At 46.6% G+C, this 24,114-nt stretch overlaps 1 protein-coding gene across 2 annotated transcripts in view; it reads left to right on the plus strand.

Annotated features, from left to right (window-relative positions):
* The window catches only part of RYK (receptor like tyrosine kinase), a 54,527-nt gene extending 33,174 nt beyond the window's left edge, over nt 1-21,353 (plus strand). For both annotated transcript variants that reach the window (XM_069024575.1, XM_069024576.1), the window contains exons 10-15: nt 11,233-11,302; nt 12,751-12,883; nt 13,667-13,776; nt 15,703-15,862; nt 19,304-19,440; nt 20,351-21,353. In XM_069024575.1, the coding sequence (XP_068880676.1) occupies nt 11,233-11,302; nt 12,751-12,883; nt 13,667-13,776; nt 15,703-15,862; nt 19,304-19,440; nt 20,351-20,462 (722 nt within the window). In that variant the 3' untranslated portion in view covers nt 20,463-21,353. The remainder of the gene's footprint in view (nt 1-11,232; nt 11,303-12,750; nt 12,884-13,666; nt 13,777-15,702; nt 15,863-19,303; nt 19,441-20,350) is intronic.
* The last annotated feature ends 2,761 nt before the right edge of the window (nt 21,354-24,114 follow it).

A 24,114-nucleotide genomic window follows, 5' to 3' on the forward strand; every position in this document is an offset into this window, starting at 1 on the left:
CCCCTTCAGGTGCTGGAAGGGGCTCTAAGTTCTCCCTGGAGCCTTCTCTTCTCCAGGTGAGCACCCCCAGCTCTCCCAGCCTGGCTTCTCTTATTTAAAAACAAAAAAATATCCTTCTTTCCAGTATTTTAGGTACATTTTCTGGATTCTGCCTTCTTCTGTTCCCTTTCCCTGCCAAACAGTTCTGTCTTTTTTTTTCTTGACTCTTATTTAATATAGTTCCCAAAAACTTAGCCCTTGGCACACGAGCTACTTTTTCTAGCATTGGATTAAACAACCCAATAACATCTGTCAAAAGTGATGTTAATTTAGCTGCCTCCCATGACCTCTTATTGAATTGCTTTCCCAAAATGGGACTCCTAAATCCATAATTCTCCCTTACAGTGGCTTGTGTCAGTGACACAGCCATGTCCTAAAGGAAGAAAGCTCTTCCCTTTGCAGGGAAGGATTTGCTGCAGTGAACTGGAGCAAGGTCTTTCAGAGAGTGATGGCATTCGTAGGATCACTGTAGAGAATTTCCCAGCGTTAAAAAGGATCTACATGGAAAAAGTGTAGAGTAGGTTTTGCTGATACTTGTCGGGCTTGGGCAGCAGAAGTTTGCAAGGAAAACAACTGTAACATCCCCTCACCTCACAGCAGCTCACTGCAGTGCTGATGTTACACAGCTTCTTTTTCACACCCTGGCTGTGATTGCTGTGTGTGCAGCTGGGACATGTAATAAGTTGGGAACTTGATCTCCTTGGAAGAAAAAACCTGCAAAAATTCTCTTGTAACCAAAGTTTTTCCTTGATCTCATTCAGTGGCCACACACACACTGCTCTTCTGGCACGAGCAGGAGCAGGGCAGGACCATAAAAGCTTGATGGATATGAGAACATTAAACTGACTTAAGTATCTCTTTGCTGAAGGCAATAAAGCCTGAGGGTCATGGAAAATAGACAAGGAATAAAGGTTTTGTCTGTGGAATTAAATTATCCCTTCCCAAAAGTATGAGCTGCTCCAGAGCTGTCTTGTTTTACCCAGACGTGCACTCTGAAAGTGATAAAATGAAGTCCAGTGGTGCCCCAAATGTCAGGAAACAATGGGGAGGGGGATGGAGTATTTCAGGTCTTTGGGAAATGTGAACTGAGGTTTTTTTAGCAGGTACTGTGAGGAAGAATAACCTCCTTGAGAGAATAAGCACTTCACTCTTCTCACCAGAGTCAGAGCTTGAGAAACTAAAGACACTGCACTGGCTGTTCTGACATTAGGGGAGTTGTTATGGCTTTAAACCTGGAATTTCAGGAGAATCCTAGAATCCCAGAAGGGTTTGGGTGGGAAGGGACCTTACAGCCCATCCAGTCCCACCCCTTGCCAAGGGCAGGGACACCTTCCAACAGAACAGGCTGCTCCAAGCCCCATCCAACCTGGTCTGGGACACTTCAAGGGATGGGGCAGCCACAGTTGCTCTGGGCAACCTGTGCCAGTGTCTGACCTCACAGGGAAAAATAAATAAATAAAATTGTCCTCCTTATGTCCAATATAAATCTACCCTTTTCCCATTTAAAAATGTTGCCCCTTGTCCTGTCCCTGCAAGCCATGATCAAAAGTCTGTCTCAGTCTTTCTCACAAGCCACTTTTTAGTGCTGAAAGGCCACAGAAAGGTGTCCTTGGAAAATTTTCTTCAGGCTGAACCCCCTCAGCCCAACAAGTGTTACAGATGGGCCTTGAGCTGTGGTTTGTGGGCTGTTAGGAGAAGAGCTCTGCTCCACTAGGGCAGGTGTCAAGGTTGTACTGTTCAGGGAATGGTTTCTGGATGAAAATCCATGAAGAAAAGTCATGCCCTCAGTGCCTGTCACAGTGGATCTCTTTTCATGTGTCCCTCCTTCAGCTGTCAGTGTATTACAGCATCCATACCCTTTCAAGAGGGGTTATTTCCAATAATGTGGACAGAGGGAACGTGCTGTCAGTTTTCCCATTTCCTATGCCAGGGAAGGTGAATGTTGTGGCTGTTGTGCTCATCAGGCAATAGTCACATCTGTGGGTGTTTCCTGCTCTGGATGGAGAGTGATTGCAGCCTTGTCAGTTTGTCTTTTCCCTGTGTTCTTTCCCCATGGTTGATTGTTGCCCTCAAAGGACCATAAGCACAGGTAGTTGACTGCAGTAATTGCAGCAGCCCTTCCCACTTTCCTTCCCTGGTGTTTTCCAGAGCTCCAGTGAGATGCAGAGCATTGCTCTAAACCAGGAGAGTTCTCAGTGAAAACGGGATCCCTGGATTTCTCTGAGCTTTGTGCTTGCTCCCCTTCCAAAGTGATCTGCTCTTAAAGGAGTCAGTAAGACGTGAAAACCGAGAGAGCCTGGACCTGCCTGAGAGGTGGAAGAGCCCATCCAGGGAGTTCCCAGGAATAAGCTGTATTCCCTCTTGTCTCAAGCTGGGGTAGAGCTATTAGGTCAGACTCTCAAAGGGCAAGTTTGAGCCTGATTAAGCAGTATCAGTGCAGGGGGGTGAATAGGTTGGGGTGTGCTTGTTCAGCATGATCTGACTGGTTTCTCCTCCGCCACAGAATTTGGGGTCTTTCGTTTGAACGCTTCATGAAGTTATTGAAGTACTTTTGAAGTGATTTGGTGATTACTTGTTCTGTAGCTTGTAAATTGATGAGATGTAAAAGTTGGAGATGATTCTCTTGAAGTCTCAACACCACATCTCTTATAAAGGCAGGCTGAAGGAGGGTTCATCCCTGGATTTCGCTCCACATCCTTGAAAGAGTTTTTTCTTTCATGGAACTTCAGTTCACTCCAGGGAGAAAGTTGTAACATGCCCGTGGCAGTGATAAAGTTTCTACGTGCAGGTTCACGAAATACATGAGTTTATAAAGTTTTTTTCATGCTGTATCATCTGTGTCTGGGTGCCTGAGCCTTCTGATATGTGCAGTGCCTTGTGCCAAGGAGGAGAGCTTAAAAGGAAAATGGATCTCTCTCGGCTTTCTGGAAGCTCTAATAACTTTGGACTACAAAGATCCCAAGCCCTGGGGAAAAGGTGTGACTTGTTCAGCCTGTCCCTACATCCTTCATGTTGGCCATACAGTTGTTGTGTTGTCTTTGCACTTTACACTTCCACTGTGTTCATTTGCTAGGCAAGGTGCTCAAAGTCATAATTACTTTCACACTTAGACATTTCAATGGAAAATCCACTTTCATTCTGTCTTCAGACACTGATGAAGATTGAGGATGTGTGTCATTGCTAGAAGGAACCAAGGATTTGTTATCTAGAATATTTGGGATTTTGGAACCTTTGGATCAACACAACCTTAATAAGTTTTTTTGGAAAGATGAGAGACTTAGCTGGCATTTGCTTTCTTCGTTGTTTTTTCTTGTTTTACAGAAAAATTGTGTTATGAGGGTGGAATGCTTCACTTTCCAATCTGAGGTTTCCAATCCCTCTCAGTGCTGGAAGTGTCTCTGATGGCATGTTTCTCCAAGCTGGCATTGCATCTCTTGCCAGTGTCTAACAGATCCCTTCTGCCTTTCTTGGGAATTATTTACATCATCTGATGTCAGAGGAGGGAAAAAACGCACAGGTTTCACCTTTGATTTAAAGAACACATTGTTTAATGGTGCTTTTCCTGTGAAGTAGAAAATTCTTAGCAAAACAAATGGAATTGTATTATTCCAGGAACATATGAAGTGAGGGTGAGCTGTGCAGAGCCCTGACTCATTTAGGATGTTCTGGCCAAGGTACACTTTTGGTAAAAACAACCCAGTGTGCTGTTCAAGATAACCCGGCTGCTCCCATTTCATGTTCTAACCACTTAACATTTTTCTGATGTACAAGGAAGGAGTGTTTGGAAACAAACAACCCATGGAAAGCACTGGAAACAAAGTTGGTGTGTGACCAAGGTCAGCTCTTTAAACTTCATTGTTCTACCAACTTGTAACAAAGCTTCGAGTTTTGTCATCTTAGGTCACTAAAAGACTTTCAGCATTCTTGGCTATCTCTGACATTTTACTCTTTAGATGTTTTTAATTTATTGCTGATCTAGTTAAGAGGTGGTGCCCCATCCCTGGAAGTGTTCAGGCCAGGTTGGACGGGGCTTGGAGCATCGTGGTCTAGTGGAAGGTGTCCCTGCCCACGACAGGGGTGGAGCAAGATGAGCTTTAAGGTCCCTTCCAACCCAAACCATTCCATGATTGCAAGATTGGTGACCCTTTAGGACTTCATGCCTTTGGGAAGTGTAGGAATAGAAATCCTGAGAATTCAGGCCGTGCCAAGCAGGAGAAAGCAATAGGAGCATTTAGGGGACTTAAGCACCTCTGTGTTAATCAAAGTGAAGGTTTCTTGTTCACATTAAACATATACCAGAACTTGGAGCATCCACAGTTGTTCTGAATAGGTCATGTTTAAATTGATGGAATTTGCTATTCTGGGCAGTTCATTCTTAAAAGCACAGCCTTGTGAAAACAGTTCTGAGTTTAAGTTCATACCTTAAACATACAGTATTTGAATTAATTGTTCAAAGTATTTAACTTCCCAAAATCAGAGTGCGGGATCCTGTTTCAGAAGAATATAGTTTATGCCAAAAAAACTTAAAAATCAAGAGCTACTGCTCATCTGAGCTAAGTTCTTGAGTGTCTTTATAAAGGAAGATACTTGAATTTAAAGAATTGGGGCGATAATTAGCAAATTTCTGAATTTCAGATTTCTGAAATTGCTGAATATCAGCCTAAAAATGCACTCGATTTGTCATTTAATCCTAGTTCTTCAAGAAAATACCCTGAGACACCTAAAGGAGTACAATATGCTTCAGAAAATACTGAGGAGATGATTTCCAAAGGATTGTACTACATCATTTAAAGATTTGTTATTCCATGTGCTAAAAAATACTCACCTGCAGGACACTTTAATTTACTTACAGTTAAAATCCCTACTTTTGTATATCAGTTTTATCACCTGCTGCCCCGTGACCTTTGGGTCATGACATCAGTCATGTCTCTCTTTCCCAGTTTCACTCTGCACTTATTTAACACTTTCAGGTTCATTTTGAGTTAAATGGATTGTTGAGCAGCAATCCTTTTACTTCCTCCTCTTTGCTGCTGCTTCTTGGATTCTGGTGTTACTGTTACACAGGGAACTAAGACTGTCCCCAAATCCTGCTTTTCTCTGCCCTTCTCTGTGGTTTAAAACTGCGTGTGCCTTTGTAATGGAGGAAAACCAGAACAGCATTCCCTATTTTAGTAGTGTCATGTTGACTCACTCCCAGGATTTATTAAAATTCAGCTTGGATTTGTCAGTCTGAGCTGCCTTGCTTTGCAGGATAGACCCACGTGGTTGATACTTGATGCCTGGATACCAGGATTGGAAGAGAAATCCTGCTCTCTGGAGCTTTTAGCAGGACTAAGTGTGGTTTCCCGTGCTGTAACCTCCTCCTGCTGTGCTTTGGAGTGCAGTCTCTTTACAGGAGACTGGAATTCTGTAGGATGCAGGGCTGCCTTGGAATGCAGGGGGATGTTGATGTGTGGAAGTGAGGACCTGAACACCTCCTGCAGCTCCAAGCTGCAAGCAGGAGCACGGTGTCCTGTGCTCAGTCCGTGGCAGGAGGAAGCATCGGATGCTCCACTTGACCCTGTCTGACTCCCGGGGCCTCTGGAAATTTTGAAGCTGAAATATTTTTTATATTATGTACTTTCCTTCCTGCCTATGAAAAAGTAGGTTGGATCATGAGTTCTTGCATTCCTTTAGCATCCTTCTGGTGAAGGAAGGTTGTGAAAGTTATCTGATAGGAGCATTAAAACTGTCCTGTGCAACGGATGTGAGCACGGGCGTTGAGTTTCTTCCAAAGACTGGTGTAGAAGGGTTAAAGCAATACTCAGGCATGCATTCTCTTTGAACTGGGGTGAAATTCTGCCTTGGGAGCAGTTCTGCCTAATTAATTACAATGCAGAAGCAGCAGTAATTAACAAGGATGTGTTGATACTGGGAGCATTTATTACCTGGAGCTGTTCTAGTCCTGCACTCTCAATTCCTGTGGCCACACTCAGTGACCAGTGTGCCTGCCTGTGTGCCTGTCAGCCTTCACTAACTGGAGCTTGTGCACTTTGTCATGGGTTATTTGGCAAAGCCCACAAGGCTGAAAAATAATAAGGGTAATAGAAGCTTGTGAAAACAGGCAGGTGTGTAGAAAATGGGCTGTGTAAGTGTTGTGATGTGGGGGAGTATTACTTTGCAATATGAAGCAGGAAGAGGTTCACAGGGGAACAAGCCATTACAAAGGGTCCAAAGATGAGAAAAGCTGCAGGTAAAACATCTTCTTAAATATTGCTGTTGGAAACATTCATCAGAAGCCTTGGAGCTCCTGGCTGTAGCGTTTGCAGAGGTGCTTCTGACAGGAGTGCTGAGAGAATCTGCTGTTACTGCCTGTAGCAGGCTGTGAGAGGGTTCAAATGTGACTTAGTTCAATTTTGAAACCTGTGGTTACATGGATTTTCAGGTTCTTCTTTGTCTTCTGAAGAAACAGATTTCAGTGACCACTCTACAATCAGAAGTCTTTTAAACTGTAGTGCTGCCTGAGAGGGGGTTGTAGTGAGGTGAGTGTCAGTCTGTTCTCCCAGGGAACAAGGGACAGGACAAGAAGAAATTGCCTCAAATTACCCCAGGGGAAGTTTAGGTTGGATATCAGGGAAAATTTCTTCCCAGAAAGGGCTGTCCAGCCCTGGCACAGCTGCCCAGGGCAGTGGTGGAGTCCCCATCCCTGGAGGGATTTAACAGATGTGTGGATGTGGCACGTGGGGACATGGGTTAGGAGTGGCTTTGACAGCACTGGGGGAATGACTGGACTCGATCTTGGAGGGCTTTTTCAGCCTAAAGGATTCTGTGATCCTACTAAAGGATTCTGTGATCCTACTTAAGCTGTACTTTGCTATTTTGAGGTTCTGGGAGGTCTGACTTACAAAGTGACTCGTGAAAGCATCCAGCTACTCAGTTACCCTCTGCAATATCCAGGTAATTGCTGCTTTTCATCTCTGCTACGTCCTTTGGGGTGTGGAATGACTTTTCCTAACAAAGCAGAGCCTGGTGCCCTGCAGCTGAGTGCCTGGTCTCAGAGCAGGCAATTTGCTTCAATTTAATGTCATCACAGAACTTCCCTGAGATCTGCTCACCTGATGTTTCATGTGGTTGATGAGTGATAATGAACAAAGATTTTAAAATACATTTTTGCAGCTGGATTTTGAGAAGTTGGTAAAAATGGAATAGGTGTTTTTTCTCCCCATGAACCAGGCAGGGCCCCAGCACATCCCAGCACAGAGGGATCAGCCTCTTCTATAAAATCAACAGTGCCAGGAGCCCCATTGTGCCTGGCTGCATGCAAATCCTGTGATATCAGGAGATAAACCTGCAGCTCTGTCAGAGCTTGGAATCCTGCCTTATTCTTGCTCTGAGCCTCAGGGCAGGCTTTCACAGCCAGGCTTTTGGGTAAAACCAGGGCTTGGAGAGCACCTTCCTCTGGAATGCATTTACATCTATCTCAGTCTTGGTTTTAAGCACCTTCTGAAAGCTGGACTTCTTTGGTCCTAATTGAGCATCTGGAATATTACTGGGTGTTAAATCTTCCTCTGAACTCACCTGAAGTTGCTGCTCTTTGGTTTCTCACTTTATGGAAACCTGGCTGTTCCTCACGACCATCCAACTGCAACTCCATTCATGGCTGAGCACTGACATGTTCTTAATCACAAATAATGTAAATACCTCAATTTAGCTTTTTTCAGGGCTTTGAGGAAGTCTTGCAACAAGCCCTTGTTGCCTCGCCCTGGAGCGCTCAACTTAAATTCAGGGCTGTTCCTGGTGCCCAAATTTAATAAATGGGAGACTGTGACCTCCTCAGTTGTGTCTCCAAGCAGCTGCTGTAATTTCAGAGGTTTCTGGCTCTGTGGGAGGCTTACCCCCCTCCTCCCCTCTGTAGCTGCGTGTGTGGCTGTGCTCATATCCCACAACTTCACAGATCCGGGGCAGACAAAAGGAGCCGGAAAAGCCCGTGGGCATCCCATGGGTTTGACAGGATCCTTCCCCTGTCTCTTTTGAGTGGCTGCACAAACAGCTCTGAGAAGAAAACAAAGTGTGTGCGCTTATGTGTAACACTCAGGGATTGACACAGCTTGGGGAATTTGGGATTCCAGGCAGGAAGATGAAATCAGTAGGATTCATCTCAGTATGTCCTTGGAAAAACGTCTCACCGAGCTGGGATTGCTGTGGCACAGCGGTCACTGGCTAGGCTCTGGGACTCTGCTTCTCTTAGCAAAGCTAGAAATGGTGGGTTTGCTGGATTGGTTTTAAGGGTTTTCAGTACAGGATGGTCAGATTCACCAGGCCCTCACAACAAAAATGTCAAATTGCTAAAATCACCTTTGTCCTGGTCTGTGAGGATGTGTGTGTTGGTTGCTCAAAAGTGGTTATAGTCTACTAATTGTGGCAGAGTTTGTTTAACTGAACTTTGTTCTTTGTGACTGATGAAAATGGCCTTTAAAGGAAGCCTGATTGCAGTGGGGACTGTTGCAGTAGCAGTATTTTTGTGTTGTTTTCCCTCTTTTGACAAGAATCACTCCAAGAAGTGGTGATTAATATTGTGTTTTGAATTGTATCTAGTACAAACCCACAATAATCAAATTGTGTGGTGATTCTAAATTGGCACTGGTCTCAACTGGGGGAAGATTAGCCTTGAACTGCTATTGTTTGCTCTGAGTCTGTTGAATTTGTTGGTGTTGGGTACGTTTTTTTCCATGCAGAAAACAAGGAAATAATATTGATAAGCAAACACAATGTGGATGGTGGGACTGTTTCACAAGATAAGATTTCAGTTTCCGTATATACTCGCCTGGGAGTCAATCGTCCTTTTGGGTGCTCAACCACTGTAACGTGGAGAGAAAACAACAGAACGTCACAGTGACCTGCTGGAAACTTCCCTGAGTGCTGGAAAGGGAAAGGCATCAGCAGAAGAGCTACCATGAGGAGATGAATGGGTGCATTGTCCAAACCAGCCTGACTCGTTCTGTAGATTTTAAATCCACTCTTAAACAATCTCTGATTGAAAGCTTCAGATCATTGCTTGGTGACTCTTATAATTAAAAGCAAACTAGTTCAGCAAGGGCCATTGGGTGTGTGAGGAGTTAATCAGCTTAAACTCACACCCAGGAATCTCTTTCCTCCCTTCATCATGTGCTGGGTGAAGAGGTTGAGGTCTTTGGGCCCTGTAATTAGTGCTTTTACACCTGAAGCTCTGTACAGGTAACCTGCTCCTCTGACTTACCAGAATCTGCTTTGCCACCTCCATTTTTAATGCTGGCTTTTAGAACTGCCTGATTCAGGCATTCAGGGCTGTGTAACTTCATTTTAATGTAGGATCTTGGTTTTTCTTTCCTCTTTCCAAGCCTTTTCCATCTGTCTCATATGTATCAAATTCATCAAGTGTCCAGCCCACAGGGGTAGGACCTTCTCTTTCTCATGCCTCTCTTGGAGTGCAGACCAGAGACTTCAGCTGGCCATGGCTTAAGTGTCTCCTGCACTGCAAGAACCTGTTCATACCATCCCCACATAAGCACTTGTTATCAAACAGAGGGGTATCTGGATTTGTTTGTGTTGGAAAAACCCCCCAAGGCCATCGAGCCCAAGCATTCCCCCAGCACTGCCAAGGCCACCACTGACCCATGTCCCCGAGTGCCACATCCACACAGATTTAAATCCCTCCAGGGATGAGGACTCAACCACTGCCCCAGGCAGCCTGTTCCCATGTCTGACCATCCTTTCTGTCAAGAAATACTCCCCAATACCCAGCTTAAACCTCCCCTGGCCCAGCCTGAGGCTGTTCCCTCTCCTCCTGTCCCTGTTCCCTGGGAGCAGAGCCCGACTCCCCCCCGGCTGCCCCCTCCTGTCAGGGACTTGTGCAGAGCCACAAGGTCCCCCCTGAGCCTCCTTTGCTCCAGGCTCAGCCCCTTTCCCAGCTCCCTCAGCCGCTCCTGGGGCTCCAGCCCCTTCCCAGCTCCATTCCCTGCCCTGGACACACTCCAGCCCTCAATGTCCTTGTAGCGATGAGCCCAAAAACACTGGTTGATGCATCCCATAATATACCGCAGCCGTAATTGTCACTAATTTAGTGGCACTTCTGGGCTTCTCCAGAGTGCTCCCATCATTCTTCACTCAACCAGAGTTGTTTTCTTTTGCAGGGCTCAGGCTCAGTTAGGAAAGGGTGTCAGGGCTGTACAGGGAACAGGATCAGACCTTGAAGGAGGGAAAAGAGCAGAGGATTTCTTGCCTATTCTTCCTCCCAGGGCAGTAAAACCTTGGCTTGACTCATCCACAACATGTAAATTCCCTCTAGTGCAGCAAGGAGAGCTCATTGGGCTGCGCTGGGCTCTCCTGTGCCAGCTCCCTGCCAGAACTAGTCCCAGCACGAGGGAGAAGCGGAAAATGCTCCCAGGTGTGAGGAGGGTGGGATTGGGAGAGCTCTCGTTGACGTCTCCTTAAGCTTCCCTGGAGGTTCTTGCCACCAAAGAGGGCAAAACCCCCCAAATACACAAACAGTGGTGGTGAAGGGGTTCCAGACACCACTTGTGCTTCTGCCCTGTGGATGCTCTGATTGCTGTGGGTCACTGGAGTTATCACAGGTGCCTGAGTTTTAGCTGGCAGCAGTGAGTTTTATTTATTTATTCATTTTTAAAGGTGGGGAAGAGAACAGCAAACAGTTCTAAGGTTACCAAGAGTCAAGTGTGTCAAGCAGAGAGCATGGAGATAAGTACATCTAGACATAAACAGCCTCCAGCCATGGGGCAGTAAACACAACTGTACCTGCAGTGGTAACTCAGCAGCAAAGCAGTGTCCTCGGAGCACATCCGTGGTGGGGAAGCACTTGGCACATCCCACTGCTTCCATGGGCACCAGCCCCGTGCAGGATGGGGATGGGACCACGCTGCCCAGTGCAGCTGGCTCGTGCGTGCCCAGAAGCTGTTGGGAAGTGCAGAGCTACACCCTGCCAGCACCTGGAGTGTGCTTGATTTCCTTTCTGGGCTTCACCCCACTCCTTTCAGCAAAAATGAGCCTCAGAACTTGGCCTTGAACTTCGGGGCTTTTTGTAAGTGCCATTTTAAAAAAGGAGGCAGACAAGTTTTGTTCATGCTCAAATGACCTCAGGTGACTTGCAAATCTGGACTGAATTTTAATTAATGTGTTGATTTGTTTCCAAAGTTTATCTGTGGTTCCTCTCTCCCTCAGATCAAGCCTCGGAGGTGCAGGTGACAATGATGCTGACGGAAAGCTGTAAACTCAGAGGGCTTCACCACAGGTAGGGCAGGCAGGGCTGGTGGCAAATCCATGTCACTGTGAGGTGGAAGTACCTGGGCTAAAGCTCCCTGGGAAGAGGGAGCTGTTTGTTGGGAATTCAGCAACACTTCTGTAGAATCATGGAATGCTGGGCTGGTTTGGGTGGGAAGGGACCTTAAAGCTCAACTCTACCATGGGCAGGGACACCTTCCACCAGACCAGGGTGCTCCAAGCCCTGTCCAACCTGGCCTTGGGACACTTCCAGGGATGGGGCAGCTCTGGGCACCCTGTGCCAGGGCCTCACCACCCTTCCATGGAAGAATTCTTTCCCAAGATCCCATCTATCCCTGCCCTCTGGCAGTGGGAAGCCATTCCCTGTGTCCTGTCCCTCCATGCCTTGTCCCAAGTCCCTCTCCAACTCTCCTGGAGCCCCTTTACGCCCTGGAAGGGACTCTGAGGTCTCCCTGGATCCTTCTCTTCTCCAGGCTGAACATTCCCAGCTCTCCCAGCCTTATATAGTAAAGGCCTTGCCTAAAATACAGGAGTAGCAGGTTCCTGGTGAAACATACTTAAAATAGAAACCAAATGAACCTGTCCCGCTCTCATCATTCCAAACGAGCTCTTGTCCTCCTTTTTATAAGGCAAACTCTTCAAAAAAATTCCAAAAAGCTTTTCTCCCCTACCCTGCCTTTAAAGCTGGGACCTTCGTGGGTCTCTAGAGCTCATGGATGTGACACCTGGCTGTGAGAAATCTTCAGGAAAGAGCAAGAAAATTCAAAAGTCAAAATTAAAAGCAATTGTGAGTCATTGGTGACTTTTACTAATGGTTTCCAATGGAAAATACAGGTATTTAAAAAAGTGGTTAATGGAAATTGAAACTGTATCCAGTTTGGTTTGAGTTTCTATGAATTTACATATTGATATATATATAATAATATATTCCTTCTGAGGAAGATGTGCAGAGTCACTGCAGCATGGGGGGTTACCTGAGCCACAAAAGGCTTGGAAAGGAGCTTTAAAGTGGCTGGTTCAGAACTCAAATGTTCTGTTCTGTCACTTTGCAGTGGATCAAACATGATGTCGTGACTTTTTTTTTTATTAAACTGCTGTAACGGAATTATATGTTTTATATCTGTGGTTGATTTCGAATGCTACACTTAGCAGTTCAGCATATAGCACTTCTGAGTACAAATGGTAACCTGTATTCACAACAGTTTATGTCAGCCCTCTTGGACCAAGTGAAAACGTTTGGAGGGTTCTTCCTAACAGGAAAGTAGTCAAATATTTTGTTTATTAAAAGAAGTAATGTCTAGGGCTTCAATTACTCGGACATGTTGTGCTCTGCATCTCCTAATACAAGATTCAATGCTTTTCTTCCATGCTGAATTAATTTTGTTACCATGTTTAGGAATCAAAAGTATTTTTATCAAATTCCAGTTCCACAAGGTTAGGAATTTCTCTGTCTTCCAGGAATCTGCTGCCTATCACTCATGTCTGTATAGAGGAGGGAGAGAAACCAATGGTGCTGCTGCCCTACATGAACTGGGGGAACCTTAAACTCTTCCTGCGACAGTGCAAGTTGGTGGAAGCCAACAATCCTCAGGTACCCTCGGGCATGGGGGACTTTGTGCCCATTAAGCCTCCAGTTGGTCTGGCACCTGAGTTTGTGCCACCAGAGGAATGGTTGTGGCACTCTCCTGTTTGGTGTGACAGCAGGAGAACTGCAGAGGTGGCTCCCCAGCAGGTGTTTGCCTTGATTCCCACCAGGAGAGCATTCCTGGCTGTTTATCCTGGGTGTTCAGAGGGCTGTTTATCCTGGGTGTTCAGATTGAGTCATGTCTCAATCAATGCATCCTAAAATAGTATCAACAAATAGAGAAAATTGTGGATTAAGTTAGGGGAAATTGTGGATGGAGAAATTTCAGATTTACTGATACTACTTTTGGTATCCCGAGCTATAAATGCGTGCAAGATTTTAATTATGATGGGACAGTGAAGTTGCAAAAGGAGCTGCAGGAACAGCCTTTGACACTAGTTTTGGAGAGCAAAAAGGATTTTGACTGGAAGTAAGCTGGTTTCCAGGGGAACAACGTGAAAAAGGTGTGGGAAGAGAGGTAAAATGGACCATTTTTGCCTATGTCCACCTCTAATCAAAGGAAAAGTAGGTACAAAGAGTGAGGCAGTTGCAAGATGGGAGTATTTTCCCTTGGCACATCAAAAAAAAGAAGTTAAAATTTAGAGTGAGGCACCTCCATGAGTTTCAGTAGGTGGTCATATCTGTGGGGACTACAAGGGGAGGGGAGGGGGCACTGGGACCCAGCAAACCCAGTAACCCTGCAGGTGCTGGGCTGAAGGGGCTGATGGTTGCTGCTCTGGGCTCTTGCAGGCGATCTCCCAGCAGGATCTTGTACATATGGCCATCCAGATCGCCTGTGGCATGAGCTACCTGGCCAGAAGGGAGGTCATCCACAAAGACCTGGCTGCCAGGAACTGCGTGTGAGTACTGTCCCCTCAGCAGCTCCCTGCAGTCAGCCTGAGCTCTTCTTCACAATGCAGGTTCTGGGTCACTGGTTTGGTCAGTGAAATTGTTTTCCTCCAAAGCCAAGGAGAAGCAGGAAGAGTGGTTTTAAAGGACACAGAACATCCTCTCTGTAAATGCTTCAGCTGGGTTTGTCTATCACTTTTTCAAAGGCTTGGAAAGAACTAAAGCTTCCCTTCAACTTTAATAAATCTTGGAATATCTTTGACAGTTTATCGATGGATAGATTTTTGTTTGAAGTTGGTTTTCTTCATTTTTTTCTCTTAAAAATTGAGTTAAAGACTTTGTTCCTTGGTAGATTTCTTAGTTGCCAAATGATGGATAGATGCAAATGTGCTCTGGAATGGCAGGAATGCCACAGTGGGGTTTGAGACCATCTTCAGGCTGGAATATACCCCAAAATGCAGAGATGGGGGTGTTTGGTGGCCTTCTAGAAACCCAGTCACTCAGTGACCACCATCTCTGCTCACTCTCCATCTGCTCTTGTGCCACATAAGGATGCTCAGGATGAGAGATTCTGTTCCTCATTTCTGCTGCCTTTCCTCACTGGTGAGCACACTGAGGAGGAAGTGGGACCACAGGAGACAGAGATCACAAACATCAGGGACATCACCTGGAGCTTTATGTTTGGAAAGAGAAAGAGCTGCCAGTAGCCAGGGTCCCTGAAGGACTTTGTTCCACCTGCCCCTCTTTGTTCCCCAGGTTTGCTCTGGGTGGTGAAAGGCTGGGAAGTGCATCAGACCTGTGTCCTAATTTTGGGAAGGGAGCCAGGATTCCAGTGATCTTGGCAGGTTTAAGGGAGGAAATGCTTTTGGTCTCATGTGCCCATGACACAGTTGGGTCCAATTACAGTGGACATGAGGATTACACAAGTCAGGGCTCTCTAATCGCTGGGGAACTGCCCTTTGGATTGAATTTGTTTTCAGATGGGTCTTCTAGGAAATTCCCTCAACAATGACTAGATCCTGGTCTGTAAATTTTGAGGATAACAAACTGGCCTGAAAGTGCATAGAGATAAGATAAATAAAAAGGTATCTGAGATAGTAAAGAGAGAACCACACAGATTGAGCATTTATATTTCATTTTTCTCATCAAAATAAAGAAATAATTGGCAAGATGAGAAAACAACAAAACCCAATTTGTTACAATGCCCCCAACCCAATGTTCTGTCTGTATTTTTGTCTATAATGTTGAAGCCAACATCTTTGCCATATTCTGACATCATCTGTTCATGAGAACACTGAACTTTATTACACACAGTTTTAAGTTCAAAGAGTTTGAATCACACCCCAGAGGGGGCAAATTCTCTGAACTATTTCGAGTCATCTTTTCTTGATTAAAATAAGTTTCCCTTAGTACCCTATTTCTGACAAGCATCAATATCTCTTGTGGAGGGAATAAACAGTTTTTCACCAGATGGCTTGATTGGAGACAAGCTTTTGGACCACAAAGAGTACTGGTTGCTTAAAGAGGTTACTGGCTCTTGCTTTGCTTAGATCTTTGCCTCATTATTGCCACAGAAGTACTAGAGCTAAAAGGTGTTTAATTGCTCTGATAGGGCATCTCCCAAGGAGCAGGAGTAACTTGAGGCAGTTACTTGTTTGCTTTAACGGTATTTTTTTGCACTTGTAAATGTTTGGTTTTATTTAATCAAGCCTGCTGATTTTTTTCGTGCTTATCAGTTGGCACAGAATAAATAGGTGCTGTGATAATATTTGCTAATCACAGAGTAAGTGTGTCTTGATGCAGGAGAGTGCCAGTGCTTGAGATGTGGATTAACACTCCCCAGTTAGATCCCGAGTCTGGAACTTAGGGCTGAGCTTAACTGTTTGCAGGGAAGCTGTGCTGCTGGCTTTGCTGAACGTGCTGTTCTCTGTGCCCAGCATTGACGATGCACTGCAGGTGAAGATCACGGACAACGCGCTGTCCCGGGACCTGTTCCCCATGGACTACCACTGCCTGGGGGACAACGAGAACAGACCAGTCCGCTGGATGGCTCTGGAAAGCCTGGTCAACAATGAATTTTCCAGTGCTAGTGATGTGGTGAGGTTTTTTTCCCTGCCTCTTACATTTTGAAAATGTGTTTCGTTGATATTTTTCTCTTTTATCAGCTGTTGGAGAATCACTGAATCCCAGAATGGTTTGGGTTGGGAGGGACCTTTAAAGGTCATCCAGTTCCACCCCCTGCCATGGGCAGGGACACCTTCCACTAGCCCAGGTTGCTCCAAGCCCTGTCCGGCCTGGCCTGGAACACTTCCAGGCATGGAGCAGCCACAGCTTCTCTGGGCACCCTGTGCCAGGGCCTCCCCACTCTCCCAGGGAAGAGATTCTTCCCAAAATCCCATCTGATGCTGCCCTCTGGCCATTCCCCAGTGCCCTGTCCTTCCATCCCTTCTCCATAGTCCCTCTGCAGCTCTCCTGGAGCCCCTTTAGGCACTGGGAGGTGCTGTGGTATCTCCCTGGAGCCTTCTCTTCTTTGGGTGAACCCCCAGCCCTCCCAGCCTGGCTCCAGAGCAGAGGGGCTCCAGCCCTTGGAGGATCTCTGTGGCCTCCTCTGGACTCACTCCAGCAGCTCCACATCCTTGTGATGTTGGGGACCCCAGAGCTTGAGGCAGGGGATCATGGCAGGGGATAGATAACAGCGGCCTGTTCAGAGCAGCATCTCTGCACCCACTCCTGCATCAGCTGCTCGTGGCAGATGGCTCAGGAGTCAGTCAGGCCCTTTGTGCACGCTCAAAGTGCCCCTTGCTCCCTGTTCCCTTGGCAGGAAACACAATCAACTTCAGGGAGCTGTACTGGGACTAGTCTGCTTTTCATAGAATATTTCAAGTTGCAAGGGACCCACCGGGATCATCAGTCCAGCTCCTGGCCCTGCACAGACACCCCAACAATCCCACCCCGTCCCTGGAGCATTGTCCCAATGCTCCTGGAGCTCTGGCAGCCTCGGGGCCATGCCCATTCCCTGGGGAGCCTGGCCAGTGCCCCAGCACCCTCTGGAAGTCAAGATGGACATCCATTGCTCACCCTGTGCTCTGTCTGCTCAGCAAAGATCTGGTCAGGCACAGCTTCCCTTCATAAATCCACACTGGCTCTTCCCAGATGTCTTTGTGCTTCCTACTCATGGGAGTGAGTTCCAGGATAACAGGAGCTCCCTAACACTAGCAGGAGCTGATGTTTGACTATGTGGCCCATAGTTCCCTGGATCCCAGCTCTTCCAGAGGATGCCTTTATTCCAGTGACCAGGAACCTCCCCTGGTGGAGATGACCTTTCAAAGATAAGAGCAGTGTTGCAGTGACCTCAGCCTGCTCCCTCAGTGTCCTTGGATGCCTCCCATCCCGGATGGTGGTCAGGTGCCAGTTTGGGAAATTTTAGAGAAGTTCTGGTTGTTTTTTTTTTTCTTCCTTGGTCTCTGTACTAGTGCTGCAGCCATATAAACAACAAGAAAAAGAAGGAAGGAAGGGAAGGTTCCAGCTCTGCTCCACGTGTATTCATTGGAAAACAAGCGGGGGTTTGTGTTGCACCAAACTTGAAGACAGAAAAGGAAATGGAGGTTGCCTGTAAAAGCATGTTTTTAGAGTGCTAAATGAACTCAATTAAATGGTGGGGGTTTTTTATTTCTACTTTTTTTTTTAAAATCTGGAACATGAAAGCATTTGCTGTTTGTGAAGACTGGGAAATCAAAGCTTATGTAACAGTGGCAGTGAGATGTGGAATTTTATTAGGATGAGTAAATCTCAGTATTGTAACCATTTTTGAAAACTCCAGTGCAATTCAGCATCTCTTCCAGCCCATTTTAACCCAGAAGTCCTTTTTCCATTGCACAGGGATAAATGCCACCCACCTTTTAACACACAGTTCTAACTGCAGACACGTGGCCATCTGAGTTTTGTAGAGTTCAAAAGTGGACAGTTTTTCTGGGTGTAGAAAACACCATCTGCCCTAAGTATCAGCTTTGCATCTACCTGGACTCTTTTCACAAAAAGCTGATGTCAGATGTTTTTGTGGGTTTGGTTGGAACAAACCCATTCCATGTAAGAGGGAACGGGTGATGAAGTGTGGTACAAACAGTGTCTGCGTCTGCAGAGATGCCATGGGACGTGTTCCAGGCTTGCTTTTTGGATGACTTTCCTTCAAATGTGTTCACTGGCTTGAAACTTTCCCAATAATGTGTTGCTCCCGTGCCAACAGCTCTATCAGTCAGCCAGAGTGTAGGAAAACAAACCACGATTCCTGCTGAATCTTAATTCCGTGGTTTTCCTGCTGTTGGACATGAAGCTCTGCACTTCTTCGTGCTATTTTTATGCAGCTACCTATGGAGTTAGAACAGGTGTATTCCCAGAGTGGTTTTGCTTAAATCACCCTTTATCTCATCTTCATGACTGCCCCTTGTCCCTCAGCACTCTTCTCCACCACAGGTAAAAAGGGGCTTTATATCCTTCCGTGGCTGTTTGGAGCGTGGCCACATCTGCACCCCTGCCCTTCTCTGCCCTTCCCACCTGAAAACATTCCTTCCCTAAGGCTTTGCTCAAGGCAGTGGTGGGATTTCTCTTGATTAAAACAAGAATCGTGTGAGCCTTGCAGGATTCTACCCCTTTTTTGTAAATGATGATGTGTAACTTGAGCGGTGAGTCACAAGCGTGCAGTGTCAGCCCCATTTCTGTTTGCTCTCCCGGGTCTTTGGATACCAGATAATAAATCATTTTCCTTGTACTCGGCTTACGCGTGCATTAATTGATGGATTTTTCATCACTTTGAGCTCCTTCTGGCAAGGATTGTCAGCTGACTGTGTTGAATGCTGATCCAGCTGTCAGGTTTACTGAGATGAAATCTCTTTTTTTCCCTGAGTCCTGTTCCTGGGCATACTCTCCAAATACACAGATGATTCGGAATCAAAAAATTAAAATTTTATTCGGTCTGCTCTTCTGAGCCTTTGAATGTCACAGACTTTTTTGAGGCATTTTTGAGACATTTTGAAGAAGTAAAATGTAAAACAATAGATAACAGTTTTATACTAGACAATGGTGCAGTGTTCAGTTTTGTTTAGATTTAGGTGTTCTGTAATGTCTTGTTAAAAAACACATGATTTTTAGCACTGAAATCTTAGTGCACTAAGATTTTAAGTTTAGTTCAACTTCTTAGAGTCACAGGTTGGTTTGGGTTGGAAGGGACCGTAAGACCATCTGGATCCTACCCCCTGCCATGGACAGGGACACCTTCCACTAGCCCAGGTTGCTCCAAGCCCCATCCAGCCTGGCCTTGGATACTTCCAGGGATGGGGCAGCCACAACTTCTCCAGGCAATTTAACACCAGTTCTGTGATTCTTAATTAGCCTAATTTGAGACACATTGAATGTGGTTATATAGAGCATTTCTGTAAAGCTTTCTTACTGTGTGTAATCTTCCTTACAGCTGATTTGTGCCCTGCCTGGAGGAGCTCTGGGGGTTCAGCATGTTTTCTTAATGCCTGCCCTGTTCCTTTGCAGTGGGCCTTTGGGGTGACGCTGTGGGAGCTGATGACCCTGGGACAGACCCCGTACGTGGACATCGACCCCTTCGAGATGGCAGCTTATTTAAAGGATGGCTATCGAATAGCTCAGCCCATCAACTGCCCTGATGAACTGTGAGTGCCTCTGCTGGGGAAGGACAAAGGGGCTGCTTGTGTTTGGTGTGTTCAGCCAGGCTGGCTGAAGAGAGAGCTGGGCTTGCCTTTCCCTGCCTGTTTGTTCTGCCTGTCAGACAAACCCTGGGGTAAACATTCCTCATGGAGCACTTGCCTCCAGCTCTGGGGTCCCCAGCATCAGAAGGATGTGGAACTGATGGAGGGAGTCCAGAGGAGGCCATGGAGATACTCTGATGGCTGGAGCCCCTCTGCTCTGGAGACAGTCTGGGAATGTTCAGCCTGGACCAGAGGAGGCTCCTGGGAGACCTTAGAGCCCCTTCCAGTGCCTAAACAGGCTCCAAAAGAGCTGGGAAGGGACTTGGGACAAGGGATAGAGTGACAGGACAAGAGGGAACAGCTTCCCACTGCCAGAGGGCAGTGTTAGATGGGATATTGGGAAGGAATTCCTCCCTGTGAGGGTGGTGAGGCCCTGGCACAGGTTGCCAAGAGAAGCTGTGGCTGCCCCTGGATCCCTGGCAGTGTCCAAGGCCAGGTTGGAGGGGGGCTTGGAGCACACTGGTCTGGTGGAAGGGGCTGGAATGGGAGGATCTTCAAGATCCCTTCCCACCCAAACCATTCCATGCTTTTACAGCAGTTGAGCAATTACCAGTGAACTATGTACTGCTCCTTCCTGGATTACCATGGGTCATATCCTAAATCAACCCAGCACCTCTGGTCACAGCCCCTTTGCTCATCATTCCTGGTGTCCATCCTTGGGAGGAGCTGTTCAGAACCATAAGATCCAGGGCTCCTTGTCTATCTCTGGTTGCTCAGCCAGTTTTCCAGTGGCAAATGCTGTTTTGCCTTTCAGGCTGGGGCTGTGGTTGCCTGGCTGACGTTCCCCTGTGCTCTGTGTGCCTCTGTGTTGCAGGTTTGCTGTGATGGCCTGCTGTTGGGCCCTAGATCCTGAGGAGAGACCCAAGTTTCAGCAGCTGGTGCAATGTCTCACTGAATTTCACGCAGCATTGGGAGCCTACGTCTGAAAGAGCAGCAGAAGGTGGAATTCCCTGCTTGGGAGAAGCCATGGCATCCATCTGCAGCTCCATGCATCCCTTGGACTCGCACACGTGATGTGTATAAAGCAACACTACAGGGAGAAAGCACTTCTTCCAAAACACTGTGCCTTAGAATGCCTTAGTAGTCTCAAGTTTTTTTTGTAAGACCTCTTGGTGTTGAATATTTTCTAGATATCACTTTTGCTAAGTTAAATTGAGACCTTTTGGTTTGCCATCAGGATTTGTAAAGTGTAGAGATAGTGAACTGAAACACGAGATTTGGATGGACTTTGCACTCTGACAACAGACACGTGATTTTTTTCAGAAGGGTTTATGGAACTGGTAGAAAAGTGAGGAGAGGGGAAATGAAAAGCCACACTGCAGAAAATTTTCCCTGCTTTTTAAAAAAAAAATGTTGAAACTGAATCTTTCTGACCAGCTCTAGTGTTTGTACTTGTATGTATCTGGAATAGCTTTTTAGTATCAACTTCTTCTATTTTGAGACAACAGCACATTATGGTTGGATCCACACATCTTACCTTTTTAACCCGTTCACAAATGTTCTTGGAAAAGCTGGTCTTCAGGATACAACATCTCCTTTCTAAAGTGATGATGTAAAAGTGATCCCAGTTTACCTCATACAGAGAGTGGGGAAGGTGGGGTAAGAATGGTGCCCCTCCTTTCACATCAAAGGATTTTTGAGATGGTTTTATGTGCTAACTAAAGGCCTTCAGAGAAGCGCCAGAGCAGCCCCTCGTGGGTGGGAGTCTCACCTCAGGCATCTGCAGTTTCTCTTGTTCAAAAAGGTACTGGTTGTTTTTTATGGGCTTTTATGGCCTGAAATGGGCTTAAATATATAAATATATATTTGTAAAGACACTTGCAGAGTAAAGAATGTTTTTCTATTACACCTAATGTGACAGCTTGGTCCCTCACCTTGCCCTTTGTGTGGATTGTGCATGTTGGTGGTGGTTAGGTTGGAGTTGGCAGGAAGGGAAGATGGATTACCTGCCTCCCTGTGGAACTGCTCCCTGAGACTTCAGGTGTTATCCTGCTGCCTTCCTTAACCCAAAGATCCATTCCACCCCGGGTGTTTTTAAATTGAACATTGCCTAAGAGGACTGAACCTGTTTTTTCAGCAAAATATGTGATAGATTCAGGCTTTTTCTATGTGTAACAAAGTTACTTGCAGGACAGCTCCCAGTTCTCCTGGTGAACTGTAGGCTGCATGCTCTGCCTGGTGGCACCATGAGGCAGGTTGTGCTTCAGCACAATGTGGGGCATGAAGAGTTGCCTTTTGTCTCTCACCATTTGCAGCTGAGCACCCGCTGCCTCGAGTGTTTGTGCAACTGCAGGGGTGGGACATTGCCCTGACAGGCTCTGGAGCCATCGGAGCATTTCAGGAGACTGCTGTGCAAGTACGAGCAGCTGGATTTGGCTGGGTCGTGCAGATGTGCAGCTTCTGTTCTTTCTGCAGTTGCTGAAGAAAATTAATCCTCTCTAATTAGTGTCACGTGAGGTAGAGCCTTGTGTGGTCTGTGTCCCTCAAAACGCCGGAGCTTTCCTGTCTGTACTCCAGGGTTTGTTACCTGTGGCCAGTGACCCAAGCCTTGCTTTCTCCTAGAAGGAAATTTTCCTGCTGGCTCAAGTTTGGGCATGTTGTGATGGGCTGTGCTTGCCTGACAGAATTGGAACTGGTTTGGTTTGGTTGAGTTTGGAGTGGCTGAGTCTGGGGACAGCAGCAGGGCTTTGGGTGTGTGGTCTCTCCATTCTGACCTGGAGAACTGGTACCAGTGGCAGGACTTGACGGTGACGTGGGTGTTGAAGTCAGCAGTGGCAGTTCCTGACATCCAGGTCGGTGTTGCAGCAGGATCTGTGGAGGTCACAGCTCTAAAAGTGAGGTTGGAGAACAGCCCAGGGTGAAAATGATCCACCTGTTCTATGTGCCCAGGGCAGAGTTGCATGCACACAGGATGTGTTTTGTGCAAGCTCTGCTCACACCCCAGGGGTGTCACAGGTGACATCTGACCACTGTGGCCTGCACCTGGACCTGCTCCACTCAGAGCTGTGGGAGTGGGAAGTGCATCAGCTTTCCCTTCCCCAGGCTGCTGCTCCCCTGCTTTCATCCACAGAGACTGGGAAGTGGTTCAGTGTGGGTCAGGGTACAGATACAACTCTTTATTTTGGAAATTTGCTTTCGTTTAATCAGGGTTCATCTACAGGGATGAGGCTGCCACCTGCTCCACCCAGGGCAGTGGTGGAGTCCCTGTCCCTGGAAGCGTTCAGGAAACAAGTGGATGTGCCACTTCATGATACTGTTTGTTGGGCATGGTGGGCTGTGGTCAAAGGCTGGACTCAGTGATTTTGGAGGTCTTTTCCAACCCTAATGATGCAATGATTCTACAATAGGCATTCTGCTGATAGCAGAGCTACCTTGAGTAGATTCCTTGCAGGGATTTGTTGTACCTGAGACTGCAAATAACTTTCCTGCTGGGATTTTGCTGCATGTGCTGTATCTTAGCTCCATGGGCTTTTGGGGAAACTCTTAAGGAGCAGGTCACTTGGGTAGAAGACCGGGAAGACAGACTTCCTGGCAGGAGAACATTGTCAGTAATTTCTGGTCTTAAAGAACATGGGAAAGTCTCAGTGTGACCCTGGATGGAGTGTGGCTGGGAGGTGAGGCAAGGAGATGAGGAACAGAAAGCTGTGGTTACAGGAAAGAAGAAATGAGGAAGATTGTGGCTCCCAGGTTTTCTTTCTTGGGAGGGTAATGCCAGAAGTAAAGACGAGGCAAGAAGGAGTAAAAGGCAAGAGGTGTTGAGCATTAAGTCGGTGGCTTAGGTGGGAAGCCAGCTGAAGGACAGAGTGGGATGGGATTCCCTTTGAGGACAGAGGGCAGAGTTCTTGGGTGGACTCAGATGGAGGAGTCACTCTGGAGTGAAGGATCAAACCATGGAGAGGGGAGAAGGCTGAGAACAGACAGGGCTTCGTAAGTGGTGGGTTGAGAGCTGTGGAGGTGTTCAGGGAGATGAAGGGCACCTGGAAACAGCGCTCAGAGAATGGCTGTGCTGTGGTTTTTCCATGTAACTCAAGACACCTTGGAGGATCAAAACACTTTCCTTGTTCAGCCTCAAGTCCTTTGTTTCCCACGGTAGCTGTGTCCAGATTTGCAGCCAAGGGTGAGGCTGACATGGCAAAAGAAGGTGGGAATGAAGAGGTGACCTTGTTTTATTTAATTATTTTCTTCCCTAGAGTTTGACACTTGGGATCAGCTCCCCAGAGTGTTCAACAACCTTTGTGCTGGGATCTGAGAAGGCTTCCTGCTATTTTGTCTGGAAAGACACATGTTGTGTGCTCTTAGCTACAGCGTGGAAAGGTCAGCTGGTGCTCGTCAGAGGCAAGTGGAAATACTGCCATAACAGCAGAATTCCTGTCAGGGCATTGAGTTGAAACATTTTTGTAGTAGCTGATGGATGGGAATCATTTTGAAGAGAAGGAAGATTATTAACAATAAGGAAGAAAAGTCACCAAGTGCTGGTGTTAAAACCCTCACCCGGCACATGAAGGGCGTCCATGCAATCCCACTGGGAAGCAGCGCCCTTGGAGTATTTTGTACCTCACATCAGGTATTTTTTCAGCA

Source organism: Aphelocoma coerulescens, chromosome 9 (genome assembly GCF_041296385.1).
Source record: "Aphelocoma coerulescens isolate FSJ_1873_10779 chromosome 9, UR_Acoe_1.0, whole genome shotgun sequence".
NCBI classification, from domain to species: Eukaryota; Metazoa; Chordata; class Aves; order Passeriformes; family Corvidae; genus Aphelocoma; species Aphelocoma coerulescens.